This window comes from Hippoglossus hippoglossus, chromosome 24 (assembly GCF_009819705.1).
Source record: "Hippoglossus hippoglossus isolate fHipHip1 chromosome 24, fHipHip1.pri, whole genome shotgun sequence".
In the NCBI taxonomy this organism is placed as follows: Eukaryota; Metazoa; Chordata; class Actinopteri; order Pleuronectiformes; family Pleuronectidae; genus Hippoglossus; species Hippoglossus hippoglossus.
Window position 1 is genome coordinate 18016716 of NC_047174.1, and position 27355 is coordinate 18044070.

Here is a 27355-nt window from a genome sequence, read left to right on the forward strand (position 1 = left end):
TATCTTAACAAATCGTCATTTGTATTGTGTTGTTCCTACGTTTGCTCTGAGGGACACCAATACTGCAGCATAGAGCTCGAGGACTTTGTTACTTCAATGTTTTGTCAAAGGTTTTTTATCATAGATGCACCACCAAGGTAAAAAAAGAATGGCTCCAACAAAAGTTTTACACGTCTGAACAAAGCAGTCACTTAATCAAATTCTAAATATTTTTCAGAAAGTGGGTGCAGGTAGTTAAGATCTTTCTGTGGCCATTTGTGACACACATTATTCCACAGGCTCGTCGATGTGGCAGCAGCTGCATGTGGAACTGGGTCAGGACCGTAATTCCTTATGAGAAGAGAGAGCAGAGCAACTGGCAAACATGTCACTGTCTGTTACACAGCAACGAGGGAAGGAGAACGGAGGGGAGAGGGAGAAGGAACTGGGAGAAAACAATGATGGAGCAGAAGGGTGGAGATTAAGAAGCGAGAGAGCAGGCGAGGAGGAGTGGGAGGAGAAGGAAAGGGATCAGAGTGAACGTGGAAACAGAGGGAGGATGAGAATGTGTAAGAGAACAGAGGGAGAGAAACAGTGGAAAAGACTGATAGATTAAGAAAGCAAGAATAAATGGAGCAGGGGAGGAGAGCATGGGCCAAAACTGTGCCGCACGACGCTGGGATTAATCGAGACGTGCTGGGGAAGAGAGGCAGCAGATAGACAGCTGTGCTGACTGGACCGATTCTATTGTCAGAGGAAGACCAAAGATCCTTTTCGAACAGAGGCAGCGCACACACACACACACACACACACACACACACACACACACACACACACACACACACAGTAGGCAAACCATCTGGAAGTGTCATTATCCAACCTTCACAGAGATAGGGAGAGAGACACGGATCAGATAGGAAGAGAGACTGGAGAGTGTGTGTGTGTGTGTGTGTGTGTGTGTGTGTGTGTGTGTGTGTGTGTGTGTGTGTGTGTGTGTGTGTGTGTGTGTGTGTGTGTGTGTGTGTGTGTGTGTGCTTAAAAAAGGCTCGTAGTACAGCACCAAACAGCACACTTTAGAACTGTGAAAGAAGTGAATTAGGTTTCTTTTTTTTCTAAGGCCAAATAAATGAAAATACAAATTATAATAACAATAACAATAACAATCAACCTAATTGAAAAAAATGTTGGTCTGTATTTTGAAAGCATATGTTGGCATGTCTATAGTTAATTGCTGGAGAAAGTGCAGTGCCAGGTTGAGTGCGATTTGGACACTTGTTACATTCAATATAAATAAAAATGTAATAAACAGACGACCAGTGCTTTGCAGCAGTCAGTGGGGGCGGGGCAGTGGGCGGGGCAGTGGGCGGGGCAGTGGGCGGGGCAGTGGGCGGGGCAGTGGGCCTTCAGTCTGCGCACTGAGCTGAGCATGTCGCCTGACGTCCTCAGTGAAACTACAGCAGTGACGGTCAACTGGATCCAACTTCCGAGATCACTTTGAGAATTTGATTATCTTCTTTAACCGAATCTCCATCATGGCAACAACATTCATAAAATCACTTGTTGTTTGGCAATTTGTCCTCAAAGTTAAAATCATAGTGTCCGTTATGTTGCTACACTGCTGAATTACAGAGCCTTTATTTTTGAAAAGTTGTGAGCGTGTGTCTATCAGGTCTTACAAGTGCTGCCACAACTTGAAGAGTTTCAGAGCCTGCTGTTCAAAGTGTCTCTGTGATGAGAAGCTAACAACAGGCCTTGTGGGCAGGTTTCCCTCAGGCAGATGTTGACTGTAATGATGCCCCAGCTCAACCAGCCGAGCCAAATCAACCATTGCCTATTTAGAGGAAGGTCTTTGATTGCTCCCCGCAGGCTAATGGCTCGTCCCACGTTAGGGCCCCACGCTCCGTCTCCTCCCAGGTTAACTGTGGGAGTCCTGAGATTGCAGGGACACTGCCAGACCATAATGAACACGCATAATCACCATGGTAATGATGTGAGGTGGAGCGTGGTGGCACTCGGCTGCAGCAGAGAGAAACAGGTGTGAAGATGGCTCATAAGATTATTAGTGTAGCTGTAGGTTCTTCATGTTTTCACATAGAAATTAAATAATACTTCCTGAATATGGATGAAAGATCTTCTTTACAAAATCTTGTAAGAATCTAAAATTGAATGGAGAGATGTCACCTATCTTCATTCACAGTGTCGGTTTCCCACCTGCAGGACTCATGAACAGCATTGTCCTTTCAAACGTTGCAGCAGTGCAGTATCCTTCCAGGGCAGGAAAGTGATATAACTCCATGCTAATGTGCATGACACAGACTTCCTTACATCTCTGGCTGATCTCTGATCTCTGTGAAACTGGAGAAAATCCAAAAGAGAATTTTCTATTGTTATTGTCATCATTATCTCCTCGATCTCCATCCTACGACACTAGAGAGTTTCCACGTGTCCATTTCTTGCTTACTCAGCTGTTAGCTGAGATCCCGGCATCAAAATCAGGTCACAATGAAGGTGCCTCTACTTCTTATGTAAAAAACATGTCCATCAAACACCTCATTACAGCATGAATCACAGCGGGAAAATTATTCTGCGCGATCCACAGTGCTGACACCTCCGATATCGAGCCGTCAAAGACACTAGTGATGAGCAGGCTGGTTGTGCCGGGCTGAGTCTGCTGCGCAGGCACGTGTACAGTAAGGACGAAAGGGGAGCCTGTGTGTATACTGGTGTGTATGTGTGGTGTGTAGTTGTACACTTTGCACTATAGCTGCATGTGCGATTAAAAGCAGGGAAAGCCTTTTTGCATCCTGTCTTAGCTGTTTGCCTGCAGCACCTGCCACTGTGTTGTCTCTGGCAGCAGAACACACACGTCTCTGAGCCGGGTGCTGAGCTGGCCTCCTTCTGCCTCCTGACTCATCTCTCTGACAAACAAATGGAAGAGATCAGGTTTTTTATTATTAGTTGGTGCACAGATTCTATTAAATGTGCTTCTACTAAAATTAGGAGAAAACACAAAAGCACTGTAAAAAAGCTAAAGTGTAACTACAGGATACTTTTGCTGATGGTACTTTGCATCACTTTTATTATTATTAAGTTTTTGCCTGAGTTAGTAAAGTGCAGAGAGAAAGAAGAGAGAGATGATGGCATGCAACAAAGGCTGCGAAGCCATATCTGCAAGGGACGTATCAGGAGGACATCACATGGCAATGAATGGTAAATGGTCTGTTTTTTATACAGCAGCTTGATGACCACTCAACGTGCTTCACAGTGCAGTTTTGATATTCACAATAATGCAATGCATCTATGTGCAGCCCGCTCTCTGAGCCATCTGAGGCAATGTGGGGTTCAGTATCATGACTGACGACGTAGGCATGCAGAATGGGGGAGTTAGTGGACAGATTATTATTATTACGTTTTTTTGCACAAGTGTGTAAAGTGCAGAGGGAAGGAAGCACGGCATGCGACAAAGGGTGCCATAGCAACACCCTTTTTTCATTTCATTTTCGAGTGAAATTGGCTGGATTACAGGATTTGGTTGATGAGGACCCTGAGGTTAAATGAAAGTCTGGTTAAGTAAGAGAGAATCTTAGAATGCGGAAAAAATACAAAAAGAGATGGATTTGATACAATAATGATATATAAACATACATTAAACAACATTTATATATATTTGGCATAAACCTCTTCAGTTGTAAGAGACTATAAATACCACAGTAGCACTGTCCTGGGACAGAGGCAACCACAAATCTTAGGTGGAGCTTTTTTATCATTTTAATTAAACAGAGGAAGATGTGGGTTTGTTTAATACACAGCAGCATATAACATCTTTAGCCCGTTTTAAATACGTTTGGAAATGCATGTGAGCATACGAATTATATGATATCATGGAGAAAAAGAAGAAAGATGTTTTGAGCAGCGGTTTATGTGTGTGAGGATAGAACGGGATTTATAACAGACTGGATTGACAGACTGAAATAAAGCACCAAAAGCCCAGTATGAGTACGAAAGTGTGTGTGAGAACAAAAAATTTAACCACCGGGCTATTTTATGCTTCACGCTCTCCTGACTTCAAAGAGATTTTAAAATCAATTAGTTTTGTCAAACCTCTCTCTCTCTCTCTCTCTCTCTCTCTCTCTCTCTCTCTCTCTCTCTCTCTCTCTCTCTCTCTCTCTCTCTCTCTCTCTCAGTGTAGCCACAGACCTTAACCTGAATGTTTTGATGAAGCACAAACGCAGTCAGATGTAGACGCAGGAGCAGCGGTGGTAGCACAGCTTCTCTTTGATGTCTCACTTAAGTGACTATTGTGCTGCATAATGAGACTCACGCTGACCTTTGTGGAATAAACTGGCCTTATTATTCATTCAATAACAAAATTAACACAGCGTTTTCACTACAAGGACTAGTTTATCTCTCTTTTCTTCTCTCTCTCTCTCCCTCTCTCTCTCTCTCTCTCTCTCTCTCTCTCTCTCTCTCTCTCTCTCTCCCTCTCTCTCTCTCTCTCTCTCTCTCTCCCTCTCTCTCTCTCTCTCTCTCTCTCTCTCTCTCTCTGTTGCTGTGTGTGAGAGCAAGTACTTGTAGTTCTATCTTTCTGAGGACCCTACACTACATTAGATTCTACAATGAAAATGGAAAGTGTCAGTGAGATAGAGTGCAGGCTTATGGCTGCTTCCTGGAGGCTGGAACTACCAGTGTAAACTCAGTTTGTATCAAAAATCTGCAAAAATACCAGTAGAAAACATGTGGTTGTTCAGTTTTGTCCAGCGCTACGACTCAGTGCAACACTGACAGTGACTCTAGTTCCACAGCTGAGTCACATTAAGAGTCACACTGTTCCTCTTTAAGGTTTCTGTAGCTGAAAACTCATCTTGATGGAAATTTCACCTCATTAACTAATATATCAACAGCACCACAGCTGTGATGCTAAACATGATGAGGTATGAATATCACATTTCAAGTTTCACATCCCCGGGTCCTCAATTTCCCACTAAAATAAACAGAAAAAGAAGCTTGCTCTGAATCTGCTGTGGTTGGATTGATCACATTGATCCAAAGAGTCCTCGGATCAAAACCAGGGGAACACACCAACATGTCGGCTATAGCAAACAAGGATAGAAAGATAGTTGTACTTCGAAAAAATTTTTATTCTGAGCCACTAAAGTAAGTGAACCTGCATTTATGTGTAAATTTGTCTTAAAAATTAGCAAATCTTCATATAGATCTATCTAGTTCTATCTTTCTGAGGACCCTACACCTTATTTATTAAGATATTTTAAGAAAGCGTGGATTTTTTGGACCGTCCTTACTTTCCAATGCACCTTTAATTTGAGGGGACTTGGTTTTATGGTCATGGTTAGAATTAGGTTTCAGTTGGGATAATGAGATAAGGTTGTTTTAATGTTTTAGTTAAGCAGCCTTCACCTCATTCCCCCTCTGTGTCTTTTCTGTATCCACTCCCTGCTGTGTCTTTTTTGTCCCCAGTTTCTCTTTCTCCCTGTCCAAAACAGAAGGCCGCCACCTTCGTGGACCACGTAGACCACGAAGGCCGAACCAACATGGGTCGGTTCTACAGAGGATTTCCGTGATCAGCGTCACTAGGTCGTCCCACCCTTGGTTGAGTTCAAACTTGATACTCAAACATTGGACGTCTCGTTGCTTGCCAGCGCCATTACCTCTTCTAAAAACTATTAATCACAGAAGCGCAATGAATCCTGTGATAGGTCGGGCCGGGAAGGATCCACCTGTTGAAGCATTCATTTAACGGGGATATAGGGACGCATTAGTTCACAGCATTTGAAGGAGCCTTGGAAATGGGACAGTCTAGTCCAGCCAGTGGGACACAATTGGTCTTCAAATGCAGCCCTTGAATTGAGACACAGGTTGTGTGTGTTTGTCCTATTTGCCACAGTCACCTGGTTGCAAAGTCACCTGCACCCCTGTGTCTCATCACTTAGTAGCTGCATGAATTAAAAGCAGCTTCAGGTCAACAGTCCGGTCATCTCAGTCGTCTGCCACCTCCAGCTCTGTTCCTCTCATCGTTCCTGTTTGGATCGTTGTATGTCCAACCTGCCCAGTCGTCTCCAGTCTGCCTGACATGTCTCTTACCACCTTTTACAACCACCACACCAAACCAACCCGCTCACCTTGAACAACCTTTGTGTCACACCTCACGCTTTCGACTTGTTGTCTTTAGTAGTTTCATGTTTTCAAGTCCTTTCGTGCTTTATTTTGCAGTAATGCTGTACTCCTTTATTTCACTCTTTGTCTGACTCCGCCCAAATGTGATTCACCTGTGTCCAATTGTCTTTCCCTCTATTGTGTATTTAGTCCGTGTCCCTCACGGATCCTACAGTGCTTTTCTATGTATTTATTATTGGACTTTGTTTTTTGATGCTTTTACCTCATGGTTTTGCGTTGACTGTGAGTCGAGCCTTTGAGTCCTGAATTTTCCCCTCAAGTTGTAATAAAAGAACTTTAACTGCTTATTGTGTCCTTGCCTGTGTTCTGCTCCTTGGGTCCAACATTGAAGTGGACTCGACATCTAGAGAATAAATGATGTCAATGTGTCCCCACAAAGATGGTGGTAAAAGTGTGTGTCTGTGTGCAGGCTGGCAGCGAATGGCACAGAAGATGTGCATTGCCATGGCAACAAATGGACAGTTCACCCCGGGCAGCTCCCCTGTCCTCAGAGGTTTATGTGATTGGATTCAACTCTATTGGCAGAGCCACCTCCAAACGTCCCATTTACTTGGCACATCCAGGACACGTGTGATGTACGACTGAGGTCAGCTCACACTGTTACAGTATGTTCCAAAAAACTGGAGTGAGTGTTTCCTGTCTTGCAGTCTTTGATGAAGTGTGTGCATGTTGTCAAAGGTGAACTATTCAATATTTTCACAATAGATGTAATAACTTTGTATAATGTGAAAGGTGTCACAGGTGGCGGTAGAGAGACTTACGCTTATTGTTTTTGCTTTGTTTGCTCATGACCTCATTTCCTGCAACAAAAACAAAACTGTGATCGAAACCCCAAACTAAACTGAACTCTTCAGAACTGCTTGTCTATGAGTGTTTTCTGATCCGATGCTCTTCTGGAAGATTTTCTAAGAAAACATTTCCTGCAACTTTTAGTACAGAAAACAAAAACTAAAGGTATGAATTGGTTTAATGAGTTTTAACAAAGTACCTGCCTAAAAGAATGGATCCATTTACACTTACAAAGCTATTTAATCTTTTGTTTGGTAATATTCATGCGTTATTCATTTTTTGTAGGACATTTTGTGAAAACTAGTTTTCCTTTCTACTAATGATTGTGGTTGCTCTTTGATTTGAACCATGTAGTATGGAGGGGTGTTGTTTTGACAGATTTCATCATTGCATTATTATTAATTGCCTTATTGCTTATTAGTACATTAACTCATTTGATTGAATTACCTTCAATTCCCTTCAATTGCCTTTAGCTAGCCTGAGAAACTGTGGGAAATAGATAAAAGAATCTGTTCACTTCCTGTGAGACTTGAACAAAGCTGTCTTTGAACATCAGAACACCGATATCTGCAGGTTATTATAATGTATTCTCTTTGCACGCTCAGGGTCAGACCTCGTGATACACTCTAGGTGTGGGAGCTCTGTCCCTCTCCAGCTGGGAAAAGATTTTTCTCTGAAACTTTAATATATGAATTTCCGCCTCAGGTGGTTTTCTTCCAAAGAACATGAACCCTGCACCAAAGATCAGGATTTGCATCGTGCGTCATGCAAGTGGTTAAGCTTCGACAAAAAAAGGTTAAAGTAATTTAAGTGGCATTAGACATGAAAATGGAAAGTGTCAGTGAGATAGAGCAGCTTATGGCTGCTTCCTGGAGGCTGGAACTACCAGTGTAAACTCAGTTTGTATCTAAAACCTGCAAAAAATACCAGTAGAAAATATGTGGTTGTTCAGTTTTGTCCAGCGCTACGACTCAGTGCAACACTGACAGTGACTCTAGTTCCACAGCTGAGTCACATTAAGAGTCACACTGTTCCTCTTTAAGGTTTCTGTATCTGAAAACTCATCTTGATGGAAATTTCACCTCATTAACTAATATTTTTCTGAATATGTCATCGACAGCACCACAGCTGTGATGCTAAACATGATGTGGTATGAATATCACATTTCAAGTTTCATATCCCCGGGTCCTCAATTAACCACAAAAATAAACAGAAAAATAAGCTTGCTCTGAATCTGCTGTGGTTGGATTGATCACATTGATCCAAAGAGTCCTCGGATCAAAACCAGGGGAATCACAACAACATGTCGGCTATAGCAAACAAGGATAGAAAGATAGTTGTACTTCGAGTATTTTTTTATTCTGAGCCACGCTGGCAAGAAAACGTAAGTGAACCTGCATTTATGTGTAAATTTGTCTTAAAAACAAGCAAATCTTTATATAAATTGAAATTATGACCAAACACACAAGTAATTGTATCGTTATTGTCAACCAACATTTTATCAAGCTATATTCAGTGTAGGTTTGAATAGTATATGTCTGGTTCAGCTTTGACAGTGACACACAGATTTACCAGCAATTTAAAGCACAATGACACATTTGTTGCATTGAATTTGCATTGCAGCAAATTGAATGAATTTAAAGTTAAAATGCTAACTCCTCATAAAACAGAAACATGTGGTCAATATATAAACTCAGATCATTTAGTCATTTATCTATTTTATGATGAACCAAACACATCAGCTCTACAGTAGCTACAGTATGTGGGTGTGAACACTGGTAGATTTCTCTGCAGCAGACAGGCAGTGGGAGTTATATCGTGGAAAAGAGCTCCATCTTGTGGCAGCAGGACCTCATATCTAAAGGATGGGATGGAATCTTGGATCAAATGAGAGAATTTAACGTGGATCCAGTCACAGCTGCTCAGTCGTGGATTTGCAATAAGATTTAATTCAGCACCAGCATTAAGATTGAAAATAAAAAGAGAGATGCTGATATGTGACCACACATTGATCTCCACATCCAGTTTGAGTCTATATATAATAGTGTGACGACCCAGTCCTGACTGAGCTCTCACTTCCTGTTTTATTTTGTTTTTCACTCTCTCTGTTCACGGACTCCAGCTTCACTTCCTCCCATTTTCCCAAAAAGGCCCACATTTGTTTTGGGGCCACATTTGCTATTTCACAACAGGGACACTTAAGGCTCACATCCATTTTACTCGGTCTACAAGAAGGCCAGAGGAGCTGCATCAATGTCTGAAGTGGCACACATCCGTATGCTATGTGGTTTTCTGCATTCATGTGTGCGTGAGGGAAGGGTGAGGTTAGGAAGGTGGTTGCGGGGAGGCCAGGTTTGTCTGCTTCAGGCGAAGGTGGAGTTTATAGTTGCTACCCAAACTAAGCTTTGCCATTATTTAGCCATGGTTGGTAACTATAGAGGCTTCTGTAAAACATTCTCAGCTGTGGCCTCACATCTAACTGACCTGCTATGTCTGAAAGTGACCGTTAAATGGGCTCAGGCTGTTCTTCCAGAGGAAGCTTCTGATGGAACAGATCATCCAATCTCTTATTTTCTAAAGAAACTTGATTGTCATCAGAGTGGAACCAGAGGTGACTTTGTTAACCTACAAATTAACTAAAGCCACAGACAGAAAGAGGGAAAAAAAAGGAAATACTGTAAATCTTTATTTTATGCTGCAACATTTGTACAGATGGGCGTTTAGATTAATCTTCACTGAGCTTCACTTCTCATTCACTGGTGTCATATATTACAATACATCCTGGTCTCTACTCAGACCAAACCAGAGCGAGTAGCTTTACCTCCGTAACATGAAGAAGACAATCACCATAATGTGTCCTGGGCTCTGCAGGGTGGTGGCATCTGAAGTATTCAACTCCTTTTACTCAGGCCAGGAAGGTATTGACCATTATACAACTTTTTTTTTTTTGTAAATGCATTTTGAAGAAATGCCCAGAAACGTGGCAAATCTATGTGTAAACATAACTACAGTGGTCAAATTGATAATTAACTTTTAAAAAAGCAACATTAAATATCTACTGAGAAACATCACTACTTTCAATTCTTTGACTCAAAATAACAAGATTAAAAAATGTATATTTACAGGGTATTCAGTCAGCACAGCATTAAAAAATACTACCTAGGTATAGTTCATGAATTGCTACTTGTGTATCTACAGCTGCACGGGTGTAAAAATACTTGTTTTGGGTTTGCACATGCACAGGTTATAATGTTAACAGTTCACAGCACTGCATATGGTCACAGTCTAAATATGGCCTAGCTAGTTGGAGCCGAAACGGATAAAAACCAAATTCACGTGGCAGTGGTTGGAAGTCAACCAGTTCATGAAGCTCCAGAAACTAGCAGGACAGAAATACAGATGTTTCATCAATGCTACACAAATGCAGGAAGTAATGGAGACAAAAATAAAAGCAGTTTGGAATTTCATAATAAAAGCGTGACACATCTGGGATGTGGATGTAGTTGCTGCTGTGTCACATCAGATGGCAACATTATTGGAGAATAAAAATCATCAAACTATTTTTCCTCTCTTCAGCAGATATGTCACACTCTTAATTACACACACTGCCCCCCAGAGGACAGATGAGGGAGAGCTGGACACTGAGGGAACCTGAGGTAGCAAAGCCCAAATCAAATATACTTTGGAAGCACTGATAAAAAAAACAAAAATGCCTTCAAGCATTAGTGCATTTTTTTCTTGAGACCTCACCATTAAAACATTTTACACTCTGGAGTCAAAGCTACTCGATAAAACTATACACAACAAAATGATCATAACAAAACTTTCCTAGTTCAACTTTCTTAAACAAGTTCCGGGTCCTGAGAAACATGATCATAGTTCCAACCAGTGACTGTATACAAAGATGGCCGACATGACAGCTCCTCAAAAATTTAAGCCGTATACACCTGGGGCGCCCTCTGGTGGCTGGCTACATTACATGTCATAAACTTCCACATTGGCAAATGTAAAATGGACTAAATTAAAAAGAAAGAACACGTCAAATAAAGTTTTCTCAAAGATGTTTTTGTCACACTGGTGTTTCTGATCAGTTTTGATTTGATTGGTCATTTGATGCTACCTGATCACTGCTCATGGTTGCTATAATATTTTGGCTTCATTTTTACAGTGTGGGAGGAAGTGGAGACAAGTCGTCCATCTTTATATATAGTCACTGGATCCAATTTACAGATAATTAAAAGAGGTTGCATTTTCAATACCACCCATGACAATATACACAAGCTGTAAAATTATAGGAGGGTATACTTACAACATTATTCATAAAAACAAAGATGATGCTGTCATTTTGAATATCAGAACAAAGCGTAAAACGTACCGGTATAAGTATGCAGGTGGTGTGTTATTCTCCCAAGTATTAAAACAACAGTGTATATACAAATATATACATCCTAACAATACATTCCTAGCAGAGGCGTTTGTTTTTCCCACCATTTTTGCGAGATTTTAAAGTAATATTTTTTTTTTAGGTATTTTCTATTTAGAAAGGAAATTCTTCAAACAGTTCATAAAACCAATGAGTCTTTTTCTTCCACGTAAAACTTCAATGTACTGTGGCCTTCTCAGTCCAGAAAGATTTAGAAAAATTCTTTGTTTTTTTTTTAAAAAAAATCTAAAAAGTCAATTAGTTCATTCATATTTGGATATTTTTTTTGGCGAGCCTTCAGATATTGGTTTAAAGAAAGGCCTCGGCTTGAGTGTCCAGCTTCAGGCTCCTCAGTAGACGCGGGGAATGATCCGGTAGCGAACAGTCCGGCAGTACTCGTCCCACGCTGAGCCGTACTTCCTCCTGCAGTCGCTCATGTCACGGGAGTCTCGGTGCACAAGCAGTATGATGAAGTAGATCATGTAGTACCACGGCAGGAGGTGGCTGAAGCCTGAGACAGAGGACAGAAAAGACAAATTTAACTGTGTGTTAATTTTTCTCTCATCTGTCCACGGCAATAAGTTCAAGTTCTCCAAAAGGAATCAATCTCTACACTAATCGTTCATGGGTTCTAGTCTGTTTAACTTTGTTTATACATTTTAGACCAGTGAACATCAGGAAGTGAAAGTGAAGAAGATCTGACTCTTGGATCCTGAACAGTTTTGTTATTAACATACCAGTTGTGGTTAAAAGCTGCCCTTTACAACGTTTCAGTTCATATTTTGTCTCATAGCTTCGACTCACCACAGGGCAGGGACCAGGCCAGAGCCATCATCAGGTCTCCCAGGTAGTTCGGGTGACGCACCACACCCCACCATCCAGAGACCAGGAGACTCTTCCCTGTCGCTGTGGGGATCGTTTTCAGATCTGGAGACAGGAGAAAGACGAGAAGTTACAGTCGGAAAAAAGACGAAGACTCGGATTGTTATTCACAGTATTTGTTGTGGAATTTTATATGATATTTAGTGTTGATAATGTATTTTCAGGATTTTGTAAAGAGTGTTTCATGCTGAAAATATATGTGAGCCAGGTTTTTGAAAATGCTGAACGTAATTATAATTACTTAATTTCACCTCAGCTATCTGACAGATTCTGAATTTAAATATTATTCAGGCTTAAAAGGTTCTTGTCCATTAAAAACACACTGTAGCTCGAATGACTGTTTCACCAGATTCATTTGGAAGGAAATAAAGAAAAATAGAGGAGAAAAAAACCCATCTCATCACAGGACCAAGACATAGCCCTACACCTGCAGGACAACTTACGGGACAGTTTGGGGTCTGATGGGTCTCTCCTGAAGGCGTTCTTCTCAGAGTTGGATTTCCTGAAGATGTAGAAGCCAAGGACTGAGAGAGTGAGAGACCAAGAGAAAAACGTTAGCAAAACCACACAACCGAGGGGAATCATATACGTCCTCTCTACTTCTGAAATGAGAAAAATGTAGGGCCTGACCACAGAATTATTTATATCTTAATTATCTTTAGCTTACATTTCTATGAGATCATTAAATGACAATATCTGTGCAAAATATAAAGCAACAACAATGACAAGTAAACAGCGCTTTGTGACGCCAATAATGTAAATCCTGAAGTCAGACAAACAGTAAACTCAGTTCGATGCTCTGCTCCTACTCACGTTTGAGTGTGACGATGGCTCCAACGACTGGGAGGCTCAGTGAGTTGGGGTGGCTGACCAGGTAATAAGCCTGCAGGGTGTAAGTAAAGGGAACCCACACCAGATCCCCAAAAGCCAACATGAAGCCAAAGCCATCATGCATCAAGTCCATGGTGGTCAGGATGGCCTCCTGGGAAAGGCAGACACAATCAGCCATTATTCATTAGGTCTGAATACATGTGGTTTTATGCAGTAAGGTCCTTTATAGGATGTTTACCTGACTGCTCATGTCATTTTTAATGTTTTACTAAATAAACATCACATTTTGTTGGGCTTACCTCATTCCAGAGGCCGTCCACCACATAGAGCAGCTGGAAGACATTGACGAGGATCATGCTGTATGATGGAGCATCCAGACGGTGCACCTTCATCTCAGCCAGAGCCAGCGCAAAGTTGATCAAACACTGGAAACAAATCAGAGACACAAGAAATACATCATTGTCAACACTTCCTGATCATCCTGAGTGATCTGTGTCAATTTGTTGAGATACAGATGAACAGAAAAACAACCAGTGCATAAAACAGAACAGAAACTTCCTCAAATGTTTATGTTAAGGGTGATCAGTGCGGCCAATGCTACGTGTCTGGGGTTACAAAATAATGTGTGTTGAATATGACCGGCCCTCTTAAAACGCACAAGGTCGCATTATCATCAACTCTACTATTAACATGTTACAGGTACATTTTGGCTGATTGTATTTTTGAAAACAGTGTGTTATAGCGTTGGGGGATGTCATTTTGATTTGCTGTCTCATCTAGAATTCATTCAACTCTATATATAATTACCCTAGGAACTGGCACTTAAAAAGATCTCCTCTCTCTCTTCTTCTCTATCTCTCACTGACACACACACCCACACACATAGACTGAGTAAAAACAACATAATTTGGTCTTCATAAAAACAAATGTGTATATTTGCACACAGAGCGAGGGGAGTGAGATGCGATCACAAGTGGTCATAGCTTTTCCATTATAGCATTTGCTGATACTGGCGTTCAGCACACATATGCATATATATCATAAATCTGCGGTTGTTGGGGTGACGGTGGCCGAACATTTTAGCATATCGCCCAACCCAAGTGTCCCATAAGAACTCACCCAGCCGATCAGTCCAGGACGCATCTCACAGAAGAATTTCAGATCAAAGTTTTTAATGCGAGGGTTGAGCTCATGTCCTTTGAAAAAGTCATAAACTACATTGCCTGGGGACAAACACATGGACAGGGGGAAAAAATCTGAGTGTGCAAATTTAAAGCAGACAACATTTCAAAAATAGTAATAAAACAACAGAATGATTCTGATTTATGAGTCGTTTACCCTGGATGCTTCTGCTTACCAGAGTTTCCCCCCTGTGCCAGCTGCTCGGGGGCAGCATAGCGTGAGCGGGCATACAGATAGACGCTGAGCAGGACGGAGATCAGGAATGAAGCCACGGCGAGCTGCAGGAAGTGGCTGTGGATGTAGGTGAGGTCAACACCCTGGTGCACAGCTACTGCCGCGGCTACGGCACTCACCATGATGGCAAAGAAACCTGTTAGCAAGCAGAGCAGGTTAGACACAAACATGGAGAACTGTAGGGAATAAAGTTTGGAAGTTAAACTCAAACAGCTTTAAATTAAATTAACACAACAAAGAGACAAAATATATACTCAGATGGCAGTTTATTAGGTAAACGTATCTTAAGCCAATGTGGTCTAATAGTGTCATAAATACTACCTACATGGAGGTTAAAATGTTCGGATTATATTGGCTGTGGTTGGAGTACACTCATTGATATGAATGGGTAAGAGACACCTGTTAATACAGCTCCTTATATAAAACTGCAGCCTAAAAGAATATCCATATATTTCAATCAACACCTCTTTAAATCAGTTTTCAAAAAGCAGAGCATTATATGATTTTATGGTTCTAAGGTGTTATTACAGGACGGTTATATTTGACTGTAACTGAAACTGCCAACTAAGTGTATATTTAACATGTCAAAATGAATTTTAATCACCACAAATGTATGCTTCAGTCTGTAGTAATCATTTACAATAACACATGAGCCAGGGTTCCACCCTGAGACGTAAGTGTGAAAGATACAGACAGTGAGCATTGCTTCACACAGCCTCACCATTGGTTCTGTACTTCAGCCTCTCCCCAGACCTCAGTGGCATTCCCTCGCTCAGCTAGAGACAGACAGGAAGAAAATAATGACATTAACAGATGACAACATGTATTCTCATCATGTGAGGGTCACTCACTTACAGGAAAACACAAGCGCGATCACATCCACTGGATATGGACCCACTCCATTATGACATTTTAGCTCCCAGAAGGTGTAAATGCCAGAGCTCCACAGGATCCATTCACAGTGGGACGCAGTCATGCTGCTTTCATACATGAACTGCAACCCTGAACTTTTCTACACGTTACCAGGTGGAGCCGTATGTGTGAGCACAAATGTCTACATCAGTTGAACTGGATATTAAACTGTTTACTCTGCCAGCTTCATAGAAGTCTGTGAAATGTCTGACTGAGCCTGTGTGAACAGAGTTGGTCATTTTCTGTAGAATTCAAAGCGAGCGAGTGGGCATTTAGATGATGTTACCCGTTCCTCAATTGAAACCATATCAGAGTATTTCTATGTCTGAACTCAAACAATATCTAGTTGTCTGCAGTGTGAAAGAGCAACTCAGGATTTCGTCTGGACTTCATATGTAAGCAGTCAGTTCACAAGCTTCACTGAAACTCTTCAATTCATCTAAGTTTTTTTATGGAATGCATCCAACCATAGTCCTAACTCCAGCCCTACCACTTCAGCGACTAAAGGTGAAAGACACACATCAACTTTTGATCTAAGAAAGTAAAACTTTAACTGAAACTCACAACAGAAAATGGGTGTATGGGATTTATAATTTAGATTAGCACAGAGTAATCTCATTTAGAGGAAGACATGACAGAACACAAAGACCTTGCTTTTTCCTGATCAATAATCAAATCGGGGCCTCATGCCAGAGTGACTTAATTGAAGAAGTCATTCACCAGTTCATGTGTGTTTCCTGTATGGTCACACAAAGTAGTACATAGTGACTACATAGAGCTGCTCAGCTACCACCTTGCTTAAGACCAGTTCATAGTTTCTGCTTGACTATAACAAATGTGGACCACAAGCTTCTATTCATTCTACAAACAAGGTGCTGCATATGTGAACACGTAGTGTGTGCAACTGCTTCATAAGAATAGGACCAACGGGAATTGAACACTGCAAACATACACATACTGGTAGGTCTGTCCCGACAGATGATAAAGAAAAGTTCATTTCTGACCTGTAAGGACCAGTTCAAATTTAAAATATACTGTCTAAAAGCACATCAGACCGTCTGAAGTAGTTTGTCTCATGATACAGCAGAGGACGATCACTATCAGCTTGACCTATTGCATGTCCTCTGGAGCTATCACTAAAATAGGTCAGTGATGTTACGTTGTGTTGTTATGTAAAGGATCATGTCACCAGAGCATCTGGAAATGTTTGGGGTTTGACACCGTAGATTGCAAAGTAACAATCACAGGTGACGCTGTTGTCTTTGTACCATGCAAGCTGAAATAGAATATATTCAAACAAATTGAGTGTCATGTCAAATTTAGTGTGTGCATTATAGAAATGTTGGGTTTAATGTGGAAACAGGCAAAGGGTCCATGCAGACCACCACTCCTTATGGACAAAGGGAAATGGAAAATTTGAATGTGCAAAAAAAACCTGCACTGTTAATGTTACACACTTGTGTGTAGTGATGACAGCTCTTCTCACACACCTTTCCAACAGGTAGGACGTAGAGCAGGGCCTGGAACAGGATCCAGAGGATTACAAAGCCAAGGGCCTGGACATCCCAGAAGGCTTCAAGAGGTGGCAGAGGTGGGGGGAAGTTGAGCAGGCTGGGGTCCTCCAGGTTAACTTGGAACACCAGGAAGAGAACCCAGGACGGCAGAAAGAGCAGCCACAAATATGCTCCTGGAGGAATACAAAAAACTCACTTTATCATTGGATTTCTGATTGTCCAGCTAAACCACCATCATATGGACAAACACACATACAGAAATAATTCCCCAGTGATTATACACTGATAACTGTTATCACCAACATACATGGCAGTGTTTAATTGGTTTTATAAATCAAAAAGATGTGCAGTTTATTACAAATTTAATACAGCTGTATAACATCTTATGTTTGTCCAATTCTCCCAGTGATAAGATAAAAAATGATTTAATTTGTGGTCTTTAACAGCACTACACTTGCACTTCCTGTGCATTCTGTACCCTACCTATCTTCCCTCCAAAGTCCAGTGGGGTGGAGAGGGTGGCAGCAGGAGGTGCAGCCTCCTTGACGACCTCCTTCTCCTGCTGCTCTGCTACGACTGAGGCTGGTTTAGCTCCTCCGTCGTCTTTCCTGCGGCGCAGATTGTAACGGCCCTGGTTCTTCTCAGACTCAGCCTCCACCTCTGCCTCGGCCTTCTGAAGAAACATTTAGGTTTATTCAGGATTTTAGATTGTTGGAAACAATATTTGAAAGAAGGTTTTGCACAGCTTTCCCATGCCAGGGCTCGAGAGTGCGAGCAAAAATGTGTAAAGTGCGACTTCCTCTCCTCTGAGTCTGGGAGTGAGGGAAAGTTTACACTCGCACACACACAGGCCCCAGGCCAGCAGCGCCCACTCACTCAAACACAGACAGACAAACGGACAGTGAAGAAGAGATAAGAGAGGGGAGCTTGTCAATGTGAATGAGGCGGTATGTCGAATAAATATAAAAGGAGTGGCAGCAAAAAATTAATTTACGAGGGGTACAGGGTATTCCCAACGGACTGCCAAAGCAAAACCATTAGCACTACTGCTTCAGGTTCAGAACAGAAGCACCGGGTGGTTTGCACCGTGTCAGAGTCTCCTGTCTGGGTGTGCTCCCTCCACTCTGCTGACCTGCGCTGACTTTAAATAAAAACAGCAACACTAATCAAAGTTATTATCTAAGTATATGACCTGAGCCGCAGAGAAGTTTGCGTTGTGTTGTTTGATTTGCTGGAGAGTTTGTGAGGCTCGCATTTAAACATACTGGAAAAAGAGTCCAAGAGTGCACTCAGTTCACCTGCTACACACACAAGAGTGTGTTTCAGTGACCGGAATGATCCGGATTCATGATCCAACAGCATTGAATAATAACTGAATAAATGTGACTGTCAGTTTGTGTGTGAAGAGCAACAGAGATGAGCAGACACACACGCACACACAATCCTTGAGGAAACACTGGAATACTAAGATAATACAATACAAACCTAAAAGCTCATCTAAATCATAACCATCCCATCCTGTTTACCAAGCTAGTTACATGTATTCTGTGCCAAATGTTAAATATTTATTCAGGAGCAAATTTTGTTGACAGAGCCAGAGAGTCCATTTATGTATTGTTTTGGTTGTGTGTAGTTTTATTTTATTCATGTTTTATTTATTTAGGATATTTTAATACTTTTAGTTCTAATTCAAATGTCGGACTGAATAGTCTTGAGAATTAAAAGTTCATTGCTCTTTGAAAGGATGTACTGTATATTATTATGCCAATATATTATCATTATATCAGTGGTATAAAATGGTTTGAAAATGATGACAATAATATAATTTATCGCAATAATTTCTCCAACAATATATCATCCAACCAAATTGTTGTCGTGACAGGCCTACCTCGATATTTTTAATAATGCACCAAGTGAGAGGTTTCCTTGCAGTTTCCAGCTTTGGTTCTTTATTTCATATCCAAGCAAAATTTGTATTAGATACAATGAAATATCTTTAACTGAATCGATATTGAATTTAAATATTTTATCTAAATGAATTTAACCTGATAAAGGTCTGAGGACCAAGTACAAGATTGGTGATGTAAAATAAACAGATTTTAGGTACGCTATTGTCAGGATGCACCGAGCGCAGGTGCATGGTGAATTTACTGTGTTTAGTCCTCAATGATATGAAATATAGATTCAAGTTAAGCCAATTGTTCTTCGAAATCATACTGAAATTAGAAAATATATTTACTATATAATTATAAAGCAGAGTCTGTTTGTGTTGGCAGATCTTTGATATTTGAAACATATGTAGATGACCCTGGTCTTGAGCAATAGCGTGCACTGTTTCCCATTAATTGTCTAGACTGTGCTGGCCCTCCATATTCCAATTTGTCCCGCCACAGTTTTATAAAGAGGCAATTTTTGGGGTTCTCATAATAATAAAATAGATCTCTAACTTGGTGTGTGCAGTGCTATATTTTTACTGTCCACGTAGACAGTCAGGCCTCATAGTATTGGCTGCGGTTGTGGCACGCAATGCAGTGCTTTCTCCCACAGGAGAAATTATCACTCTTGAGTCTGCATACCTCAGAATCTGTTGTGCATGAGAGTGACCTAAGTGCGCATGAGGTTGAATTAATTCTGTGGAAAACGCTGATAGTATGTCATTAAACAACATGTTTTTATATACTGAATAAAACACCTTTTAAAGGCTTTCCAGTAAAAGATGTGATCTTGTGTCAAATCATGAGCAATGATTAGAAATCAAATCCAACAGTAAAATTCCCTCCCTTACACATTCTCAGCTCTGTGGGATCTGAGTTAGTTAAACTTTTCCGTCAGTCGCCCCCTGCTCCCTAGTTGGCTAGAAAATTCCAAAAGCAGGGAGAGTAAAGAGGCTGCACATGTTTGAGCGGCATGTGACTGACCAACTAAAGCACGATCTTGGGAGGTGAACCTCTCAGTTGGAAACACACAAGCACGCACGCACGCACACGCACGACATTCCATCGGCTCTAACCTGCCTCAAAGCCCATTCAATACAGGAAGGCCTGCATTGCCTGGAATGCATGTTATTTTGTTATTTTTCTGTCAACTTATTTAGTAAAACGTATTTCAGCTCAAGAGAAGTGCAAACGAGAAAAAGCTTGAGAATTAAAAACTGGCATAAATAAATATGTCCAGGCATTTTCATACTTTCTACTTAATTTTTCTTTCACTTGAATGCATTTGTGTTCGAATGTGTATTGACACATTATCAATTAAAAATGTAACCATTCATCTGACAGTTAAGGAGTTGAAACTATCAGGAGCTCCAAATACATGAAGAGATTTCTAAATACAAAACAGAACTCACCTCATTTACTTTGTTAGCCATGTTATTCTCCTCATGTTTATTGTTGCTATTGTTCTCAGCGGCCATTGTCTGCTGCTGCCCATCAATGAGGGGAGAGTGATGGAGATGGAGACAAAGAGGGAAGGGGGGAAAAAGCACAACGTGAGGACCAGATACAGGGAACGTGACTATGTTATGCTCAAAATCAGAAACAGAACTTGACACGTTTCTCCACAATGAAAATGCGCTGATGCGATAGGACAACTGACGATTCTCAGGATCATGCCAGACAATTCTAAGTAGGGCTGGACGATATGGCCAAAACTTATAATCAAGATAAAAGCTAAATGTCATTATTTCCTTTAAGTTTGAAGACCCAAGCTGATGATTTAAAACTCTTTGTAGACAGGTAAGGACAAACACTTGCCAAACAGCAAAACAATTATCGTACATACTCACTTAAGCATTATATTATATGTTATATTGCTATTGACCAAAATTATATTGCAAAAATTTCAGATGTTGATTTATTGCCCAGCTCTCATTAGTGCAGCTTCTTGAAATATATATATACTGCACAACTTCAACTTTTAACATGGAATCATATGATATATCTCATCTACAGTGACATTTCTATTTTTACTTTCAATCTGAAATGAAAATAATCTTTGCTGTCTTTGAGATCAAGAACCTATTTCTATATGTCATATAGTCCATGTTGCAGTGGACACTGCACAGGACCTTATATAGCCACAACAAACCAAGATCAAGCCATATTGTATAACACTATCACACTACCTGTACCTGTACGTCGTGTTTTTAAAGTGGGATTTATACTCTTTGACTTGTATGTCTGACGGTTGAAGAGTGTTAGTGTTTTCCCTAGGTCCCTAAAAATACACACTCTTTCTGATGACATGAGCTTCTCTATCAGTATCAGTGCTGTAATAAGAGAATGAGAAGTGGGAATTACCAGCGGGCTCAGCCTGACTTCCAACTTTGTATCCTTATTGGAGGACAGCGAACTCTCTGTTGCCGCTGCAGCAGCGACAGCTGCTGTGCGAGAGGACGAGCGCCGTGTTGTCCTTCCTGGGGAGCGGGACCGGCTGCGACGACGGCCTGGTGATCGAGAGCGGGAGCGGGAGCGGGAGCGGGTCTGGAAGCCAGTAAAATTCTGAAAGAAAACAAGTGATTGAAATATGAGGAGACGTTAGTAAATATTGGTAAAGCTTAAATATATTATAAATATGTCTTACTAAATGGTGCATAGAAAGCAAGTATACATAAAGAGACTATTACACAGTGGGGTCAAGAAAGTTCATCAATAATGCCTCTGCAATAGAATGACATGTCTCCAAGTAATTTTATCCATATTTCTTATGGTCAAGAACTGAATTTTGACTGTTGATTTATTTTTAAAGTAATATTTAATGGTTTTAGCATTGTTCATAAACAGTATCACTGCCATGTGGCCTTTGCAATGACAGGAAAACAATTTTCATTTTATTATTTTGAAAAGAGAGACTGAAAGAAACCCAATATACATAGCATATGCCATATAGTTCTATAGACTTAAAGGTAATATCACATTCTGTGAGTCTCTACAGTCTGAACTACTGATCAAAAAACTGAGCAACTTCCACTAATATCACTTAAATCACTTACCTTCCATCTTATCATCTTTAAACTAACTATTCAAAAGGATTAAAATTAATCTGGTTCAAGTCTACACTACATTTTAACCAATGAGAACCTAGAGAGTTAACCCCAACACACAAAAAAATATTTAAACCAAGACACTGCACAACAAATTGTTTAAAGCAAGACTTTGAAAAGAGCAAGTGACGCCAATGTTGTAAACATGTCTGTGTCACTGATTCTACCTTGATGTCGTGCTCCTTGAGCTCCAGCTCTGTGCCGTCCTTGTAGATGACAGTGTAGAGCTGACTTGGGATGTCAAACCCTAGGACCTTCACCTCATAGTACAGGCTGCTGCCAGGCCAGCGGCCCATCACCTTGTCCCCTTTCTGATACTTCACACTAGGCATCCTCATTGACCTGGGAAGGGTGAAACCCAAACAGATAATGAGTGAGAGAAAGTTTTAAGACGGTGATAGAGAGGGCAGGAAATACAGAAACACGAAGACACCAGAGTAGACAGACAGTAGACAGACAGGAGACATGAGGGACGAAAACAGGCAGGAAGAGAAACCCAGAATAAAAGGAGATAAAAGATATTAGTATGAAAATATATTTTGTTAAAAAGTCTTTCAAAAAGAAGTAGAGACCTCTGAAGATAATCCAGCTCCTGACACAAAGATGAACAATGAAGGAATTCTACCTGCTGAAAGTGAAACAGCAACGAAAACAAGCTCTGTCAGCGAGCACATACAGAACACAGTTTGAGCTGCAAAGATGCTCTTGAGCTAAAAAAGATATGATAACACCAAATTCCTATTTTGATTACAACAAGACCAGAAATGTGTGAACCATTCTGACCACAACATAACAAACAGCTACAACCAGTCAAGATCAAAACCCAGGAGGGAATTTCTGAACTACACAGAATAAATAAAAGTCGTGTGAACCTGCTTAGCTGATACTGCTACTGTTTATATCGGGCTTAAGGATACATGAGCTATATCGAATTTTGTAAGATTATATCTATTGTGATTGTTCTATGCACACAGGCTGTTGTGAAGCTTTTAATATGATGTGATTTGTTTTGCTCTTAAAGCGCTGAAGGCACATTAGTGCTTAAATATCATCTTATTGAATATATTCTGTATTGCATCACCATCAAAGTGTTCCTGCTTCAGCACACGTGTTTACACTCCTTACAGTTGAGAGCATTAGCTATACAAAAGAGTCTTTACTTTCACTTCATCTGCTTTGGATTCATTCAAGTACAGGAATATGAATTAAACTAGAAATATAAACTCTAAATTGAAATCACTGCGTCATCACACACCTCCGTCTGTTCTGTTTATCGACAGGTTTAAAAACGGTGTCTGTGTTTATACACCTGATTAACGAGCGGCCTCTTGGTTTACTACTTCAATACCAGGCAAACATTTTGAGAGACCGGGCAACCTCACACTTTAGAATGACTAAATCCTCATACTATGCACCGCTGGAAACAATGAGGTGGGCCAGGCAAGGTCAGCATTGTGGAACATGAGGGACTAGGGAGGCTCAGTGTCTAGAAAACCAGCACACTACTGCAGAACTGCTGACAGGTCTGTCCCTGCTTGGTTTACCCAAAGCTGTCTGCCTGAAAGAGCCATTCAAGTCACAGCCCACAAGCAAGGGTTTTAGTGCAGCAGCTACTGTAAAAGTTTTGTTACACTTGACTGTGGCTGTTTGCCAACTCAGGCAGCCACTTTGAAGAGGGCTATGGAATTTAGCTGGGCAAACAGCGGTGGTATCAGAAGATCAGCTTTATGACTGAACAGCATTTAAGTTCTGTGGATCAACATGATATACTTCAAAGCTGCAGAAAACAGTTTCTAAATGACTGGCAGCGGAAAAGTCATAGATTGTAAAGTTAACCAATGCAGATATACTTGTGTGTTAAATGCAGCTCATTCATAAAAACATATTCACTAAGATAAAAATTAGGCATGTGCATGTTTCTGTTAATGTAAATCACTCTTCAGTCTCATCTTGCCACTGACCACATGTGAATATAGAGAAAGTAAAACATAGTAGGATTAGTAGAGCTTTAACAACAAATTCAGTTACTAGATGGATTAAAACACAGACTTCAACATATTCAAGAAAACTAACTTTGGTTATAGCAAAACAAATCTTAGCCACATACTAAATTTACAGCCTCTCATCAGCAGCTTTAATTAAAAGTCCAGTGGTTAAGACAGCCACATGCTTCAGTAAAGACCAGGTAGTGTGGGTTATAATTAGAGGTTGTTCGGGATGTGCTTTTAAACCCTTTATTCAACAAGAAATTAAGATTTAAAAAATGCCATTAAAGATAAACTTGAGGACCTGTGCTAAAATACAAAACAACTCCGGTGCACAATTAAATCTGACGTCTACATCACTCTCTTATAAACACTAAATAACAGCAGTGAATTGTAAATCGGCTCACCAGGTTCACTACAAACAGGCAGTAGGAATCACACACATGCAGTCAACCCTTAGTCCCCTGGTAACTGATCCTAATCCTGAAAAACACAAAAATCCAACACATCTGCGTGAAAACCACCTCAGTAAGACACACCCAACGTCAGTCCCTGCGCTGCTCTCCTGCCTCGTCTGCCCAGTTCCATATGGGATGTGGAAGTCAGGGCCGGGTCGTGACTGATTAGAGTTTCCCATCAGATCCCAGGCTGATGACAGGGTCCGGCTCTACCGTGGGTGGAGTTTTTAACTCAAGTCAGGCAGACGACCCCCCCACACCCCCCCCTCTAAAATCAACGACTGAGTCCATCTGGTATGCAGCCACTTCAGAATGTCAACAACACATGGATCTAATTTTTAACTCCCACCAAAGAGGAGCCAACCTGTTAAGTTCACATGGCATGTACAATATTATTTAACAATTGAAGGGGATGAATGGTGGCTGGCGTGGTTCACTTTGGTGAGCAAATAACACAAACTTTAAATCATATATTAATGCGGATTAAATGCCAGATCCATGTAGACTAGACCATATTCAAATATTCTGTCAGTGAGTGTACTGTGCATCAGTCCAGGTCTGTGGACCACACAGTGGATGAGACAATCTAGGTGTTGTTATGACTCCTGTTTCCCAGTCCACATGTGTTTCCCGACTGGAAGCATCCATAGAAACTCGCCGGGATGCGACGTTCTTGAGATGGGGAACTTAACCAAAACGTTCATTTACAAAACCAACCATTAAATTCTCATTGTGGAAGTCTTTTCTCTAGTAAAACCGATAAACTGTGCTGGAAAATACTTGGGATAAAACCTAGATCTCACTTTAGTGTCGCATGGCCATGTTAGTTTTTCTAACAGCCGTCAGAAAGGAGCTCTGGAGCCGTGCTGGGCTCGGTACTGCCCCCTGAGGCCGGAGGCCCGCAGCTACTGGACGGTTAGAGGGAGCGTCGCTTTACGTGGGCGTTTTTACCACAACTGCCACAAGGGGCAACACTGAGTCGGTTGGACGGAAACCAAACGCCGACAATGACAGCGATTAAAATGAAGCTTTATTTTGACAGTATTCTCGATTCGAGACAAACAAGGACGAGGACTAAATGTCTCCACTCTGCAGATGCACGTCTGCTTGATTTTCCTGCCCCCGGAAAAGAGCAGTGCACGGCCGCTTCACAGCGTTAACCTTTAACACCCATCAAGTATATATATATATATATATATATATATATATATCTTACACCAGTGTATGTTTGGGTTGTGAGTAGCAGCTCACTCCCACTGACACAACTCCATTCTGGTGTGTAAGAGCTGGTTCTTTAACGAAATGCGGCTGAAGTTTGCGTTGTTGACGCCGAGGAGGGAAAACGTCATGCGTTCAAACAGCGCTGGTGAGGAAACCAAACACTCAACACAGTGGGCACGTCTCAGTGAGTTTGTCAGGAGCGAGTTCAGAGAGGATTCACTGGCCAACCTATTTAAGACATGAAGCGCAGACCGTGCTAATGTTAGCACCACGGTCTAATATAGACTTTAAGTAGGCGCCGTCCAATGTCTTCACTACGTACGGTTGCGTGTCGTTAATCTGGATGTTGAAGAATAGCACGACGAACAGCGTAGTTAACGTCGCGGCACTATCAAGAACTTCTACTAAAAACAAGATGTTGTTAGGGAACGTTGGCAGCACCCAAGTTATGATTCCAGGAACTAGCCGGAGCCTGCAGCACCGTTACACAGGCAGCCTGAGTTAGCTTCGGCTGAACACCACCTTCCTAACAAAGAGGCGCATAAAGCGATTTACCGCTGCGCATTATTCACACAGGTGCCGCACGGCTGCACTCACCTTGGTGTTAGGCGGCTAATTCCAGTGCGAGGACGTGATGAGGTATTCCTTCAAACACGCGGGATTAATAAATCTTCTTTATTAATTTTAAAAACGGTCCCTGCTCACGTTGACGTACGTCTCCTTCTCCCTCCCTTTCTGGGCTAAACCCACCAGTCAGCAGGAAGGCGCGAAGCCCCCCGATTGGCTGGCTCAGCGTTCATTTCAAACGGTGCTGCAATCTCATTGGCTGTCGGTGGATTTGAGCTCATCCGGGATTGGTTTTAGGGGGGGGTCCCGATTACTTTGTCTACTGGTGTTAAATTTCCGTCTGACAAAATGGAAGAGGTGAAGAAATATAATATACAGAAGAAATACCTCACACAAAATAATACTATTTATAAATATATCACACAAAAGACACTTTATTTATTAATATACAAAATACACTTTGTTTATAAATTATATTTTTATATGTATGGATATATTAACTATAAATATATTATACAAAACAAACACTTTATTTATAAATGTATCACACTAAAATAAACTCTATTTATAAATATATTACACAAAATAAACACTTTATTTATAAATATATTAAAAAATCATCATCAGAGACAACTGCTTCATTATTTCATAATATATCTCAAATAATAAAATAATACACATTGAGATGAACATTTGGCAAATATTAGTCCAAGGTTAAATTTAAAATTTAAGGTAACATTTAATAATAATGTGTAATTTCAACATTATTTCATTATTTAGTATGCTATAAAATTGGATTCAAAAACAAGAATTATGTTGAAATTGAATAAAAATGTGCACCATTTAGTTAATTTCCAGTCTCATAATTTATTGTCAATGCAAAAGGGTTTCATTTTTATAAAGTGTACAAAAAAAGAAATCAGCGAGCAGAAAGGAGGAAATTACATGTGTTGCATACGTTACTGTGGGCAAGCTGTCACAATGGTGACACTCCCCGACGCTGCGGACACAGACGATCCCCATTAAAATAACTTGGTGGCGTCAGTATTGTCGTGGGCTGAGCTTTTCATGCAAAGTGGTAATTGTGATGCAGCACATACAATAGTGAATCCATGAAACCCTTTAATGAATATTTAAAGACACTT

General features: G+C 40.9%; 1 protein-coding gene across 2 annotated transcripts; it reads right to left on the reverse strand.

Annotated features, from left to right (window-relative positions):
* Positions 1-11672: 11672 nt before the first annotated feature.
* Positions 11673-26370, reverse strand: lbr (lamin B receptor). Of its 2 annotated transcripts, none has more exons than XM_034579281.1 (14): positions 26241-26370; positions 22147-22321; positions 21237-21437; positions 20285-20359; positions 17422-17611; positions 16915-17111; positions 15234-15288; positions 14454-14648; positions 14216-14319; positions 13396-13521; positions 13079-13247; positions 12709-12789; positions 12188-12310; positions 11673-11894 (listed from the first exon to the last, which is right to left on the reverse strand). In XM_034579281.1, the coding sequence occupies exons 2-14, from the start codon at positions 22315-22317 to the stop codon at positions 11734-11736; spliced, it is 1848 nt and encodes a 615-aa protein (XP_034435172.1). In that variant the 5' UTR covers positions 22318-22321; positions 26241-26370; the 3' UTR covers positions 11673-11733. The 2 variants fall into 2 exon arrangements, with proteins under 2 accessions (XP_034435172.1, XP_034435171.1); XM_034579280.1 differs by having other exon boundaries at positions 16882-17111.
* Positions 26371-27355: the final 985 nt, after the last annotated feature.

Excerpts from the sequence above, each read along its gene's own strand:
- lbr (XM_034579280.1), bottom strand. The coding sequence starts at position 22,317 with ATGAGGATGCCTAGTGTGAAGTATCAGAAAGGGGACAAGGTGATGGGC. Across the intron at positions 15,289-16,881 it reads GCTGTCATCACTACACACAA|CTGAGCGAGGGAATGCCACT; the intron begins GTGTGTAACATT and ends GTCTGTCTCTAG. Across the intron at positions 13,248-13,395 it reads TGGACGGCCTCTGGAATGAG|GAGGCCATCCTGACCACCAT; the intron begins GTAAGCCCAACA and ends TGCCTTTCCCAG.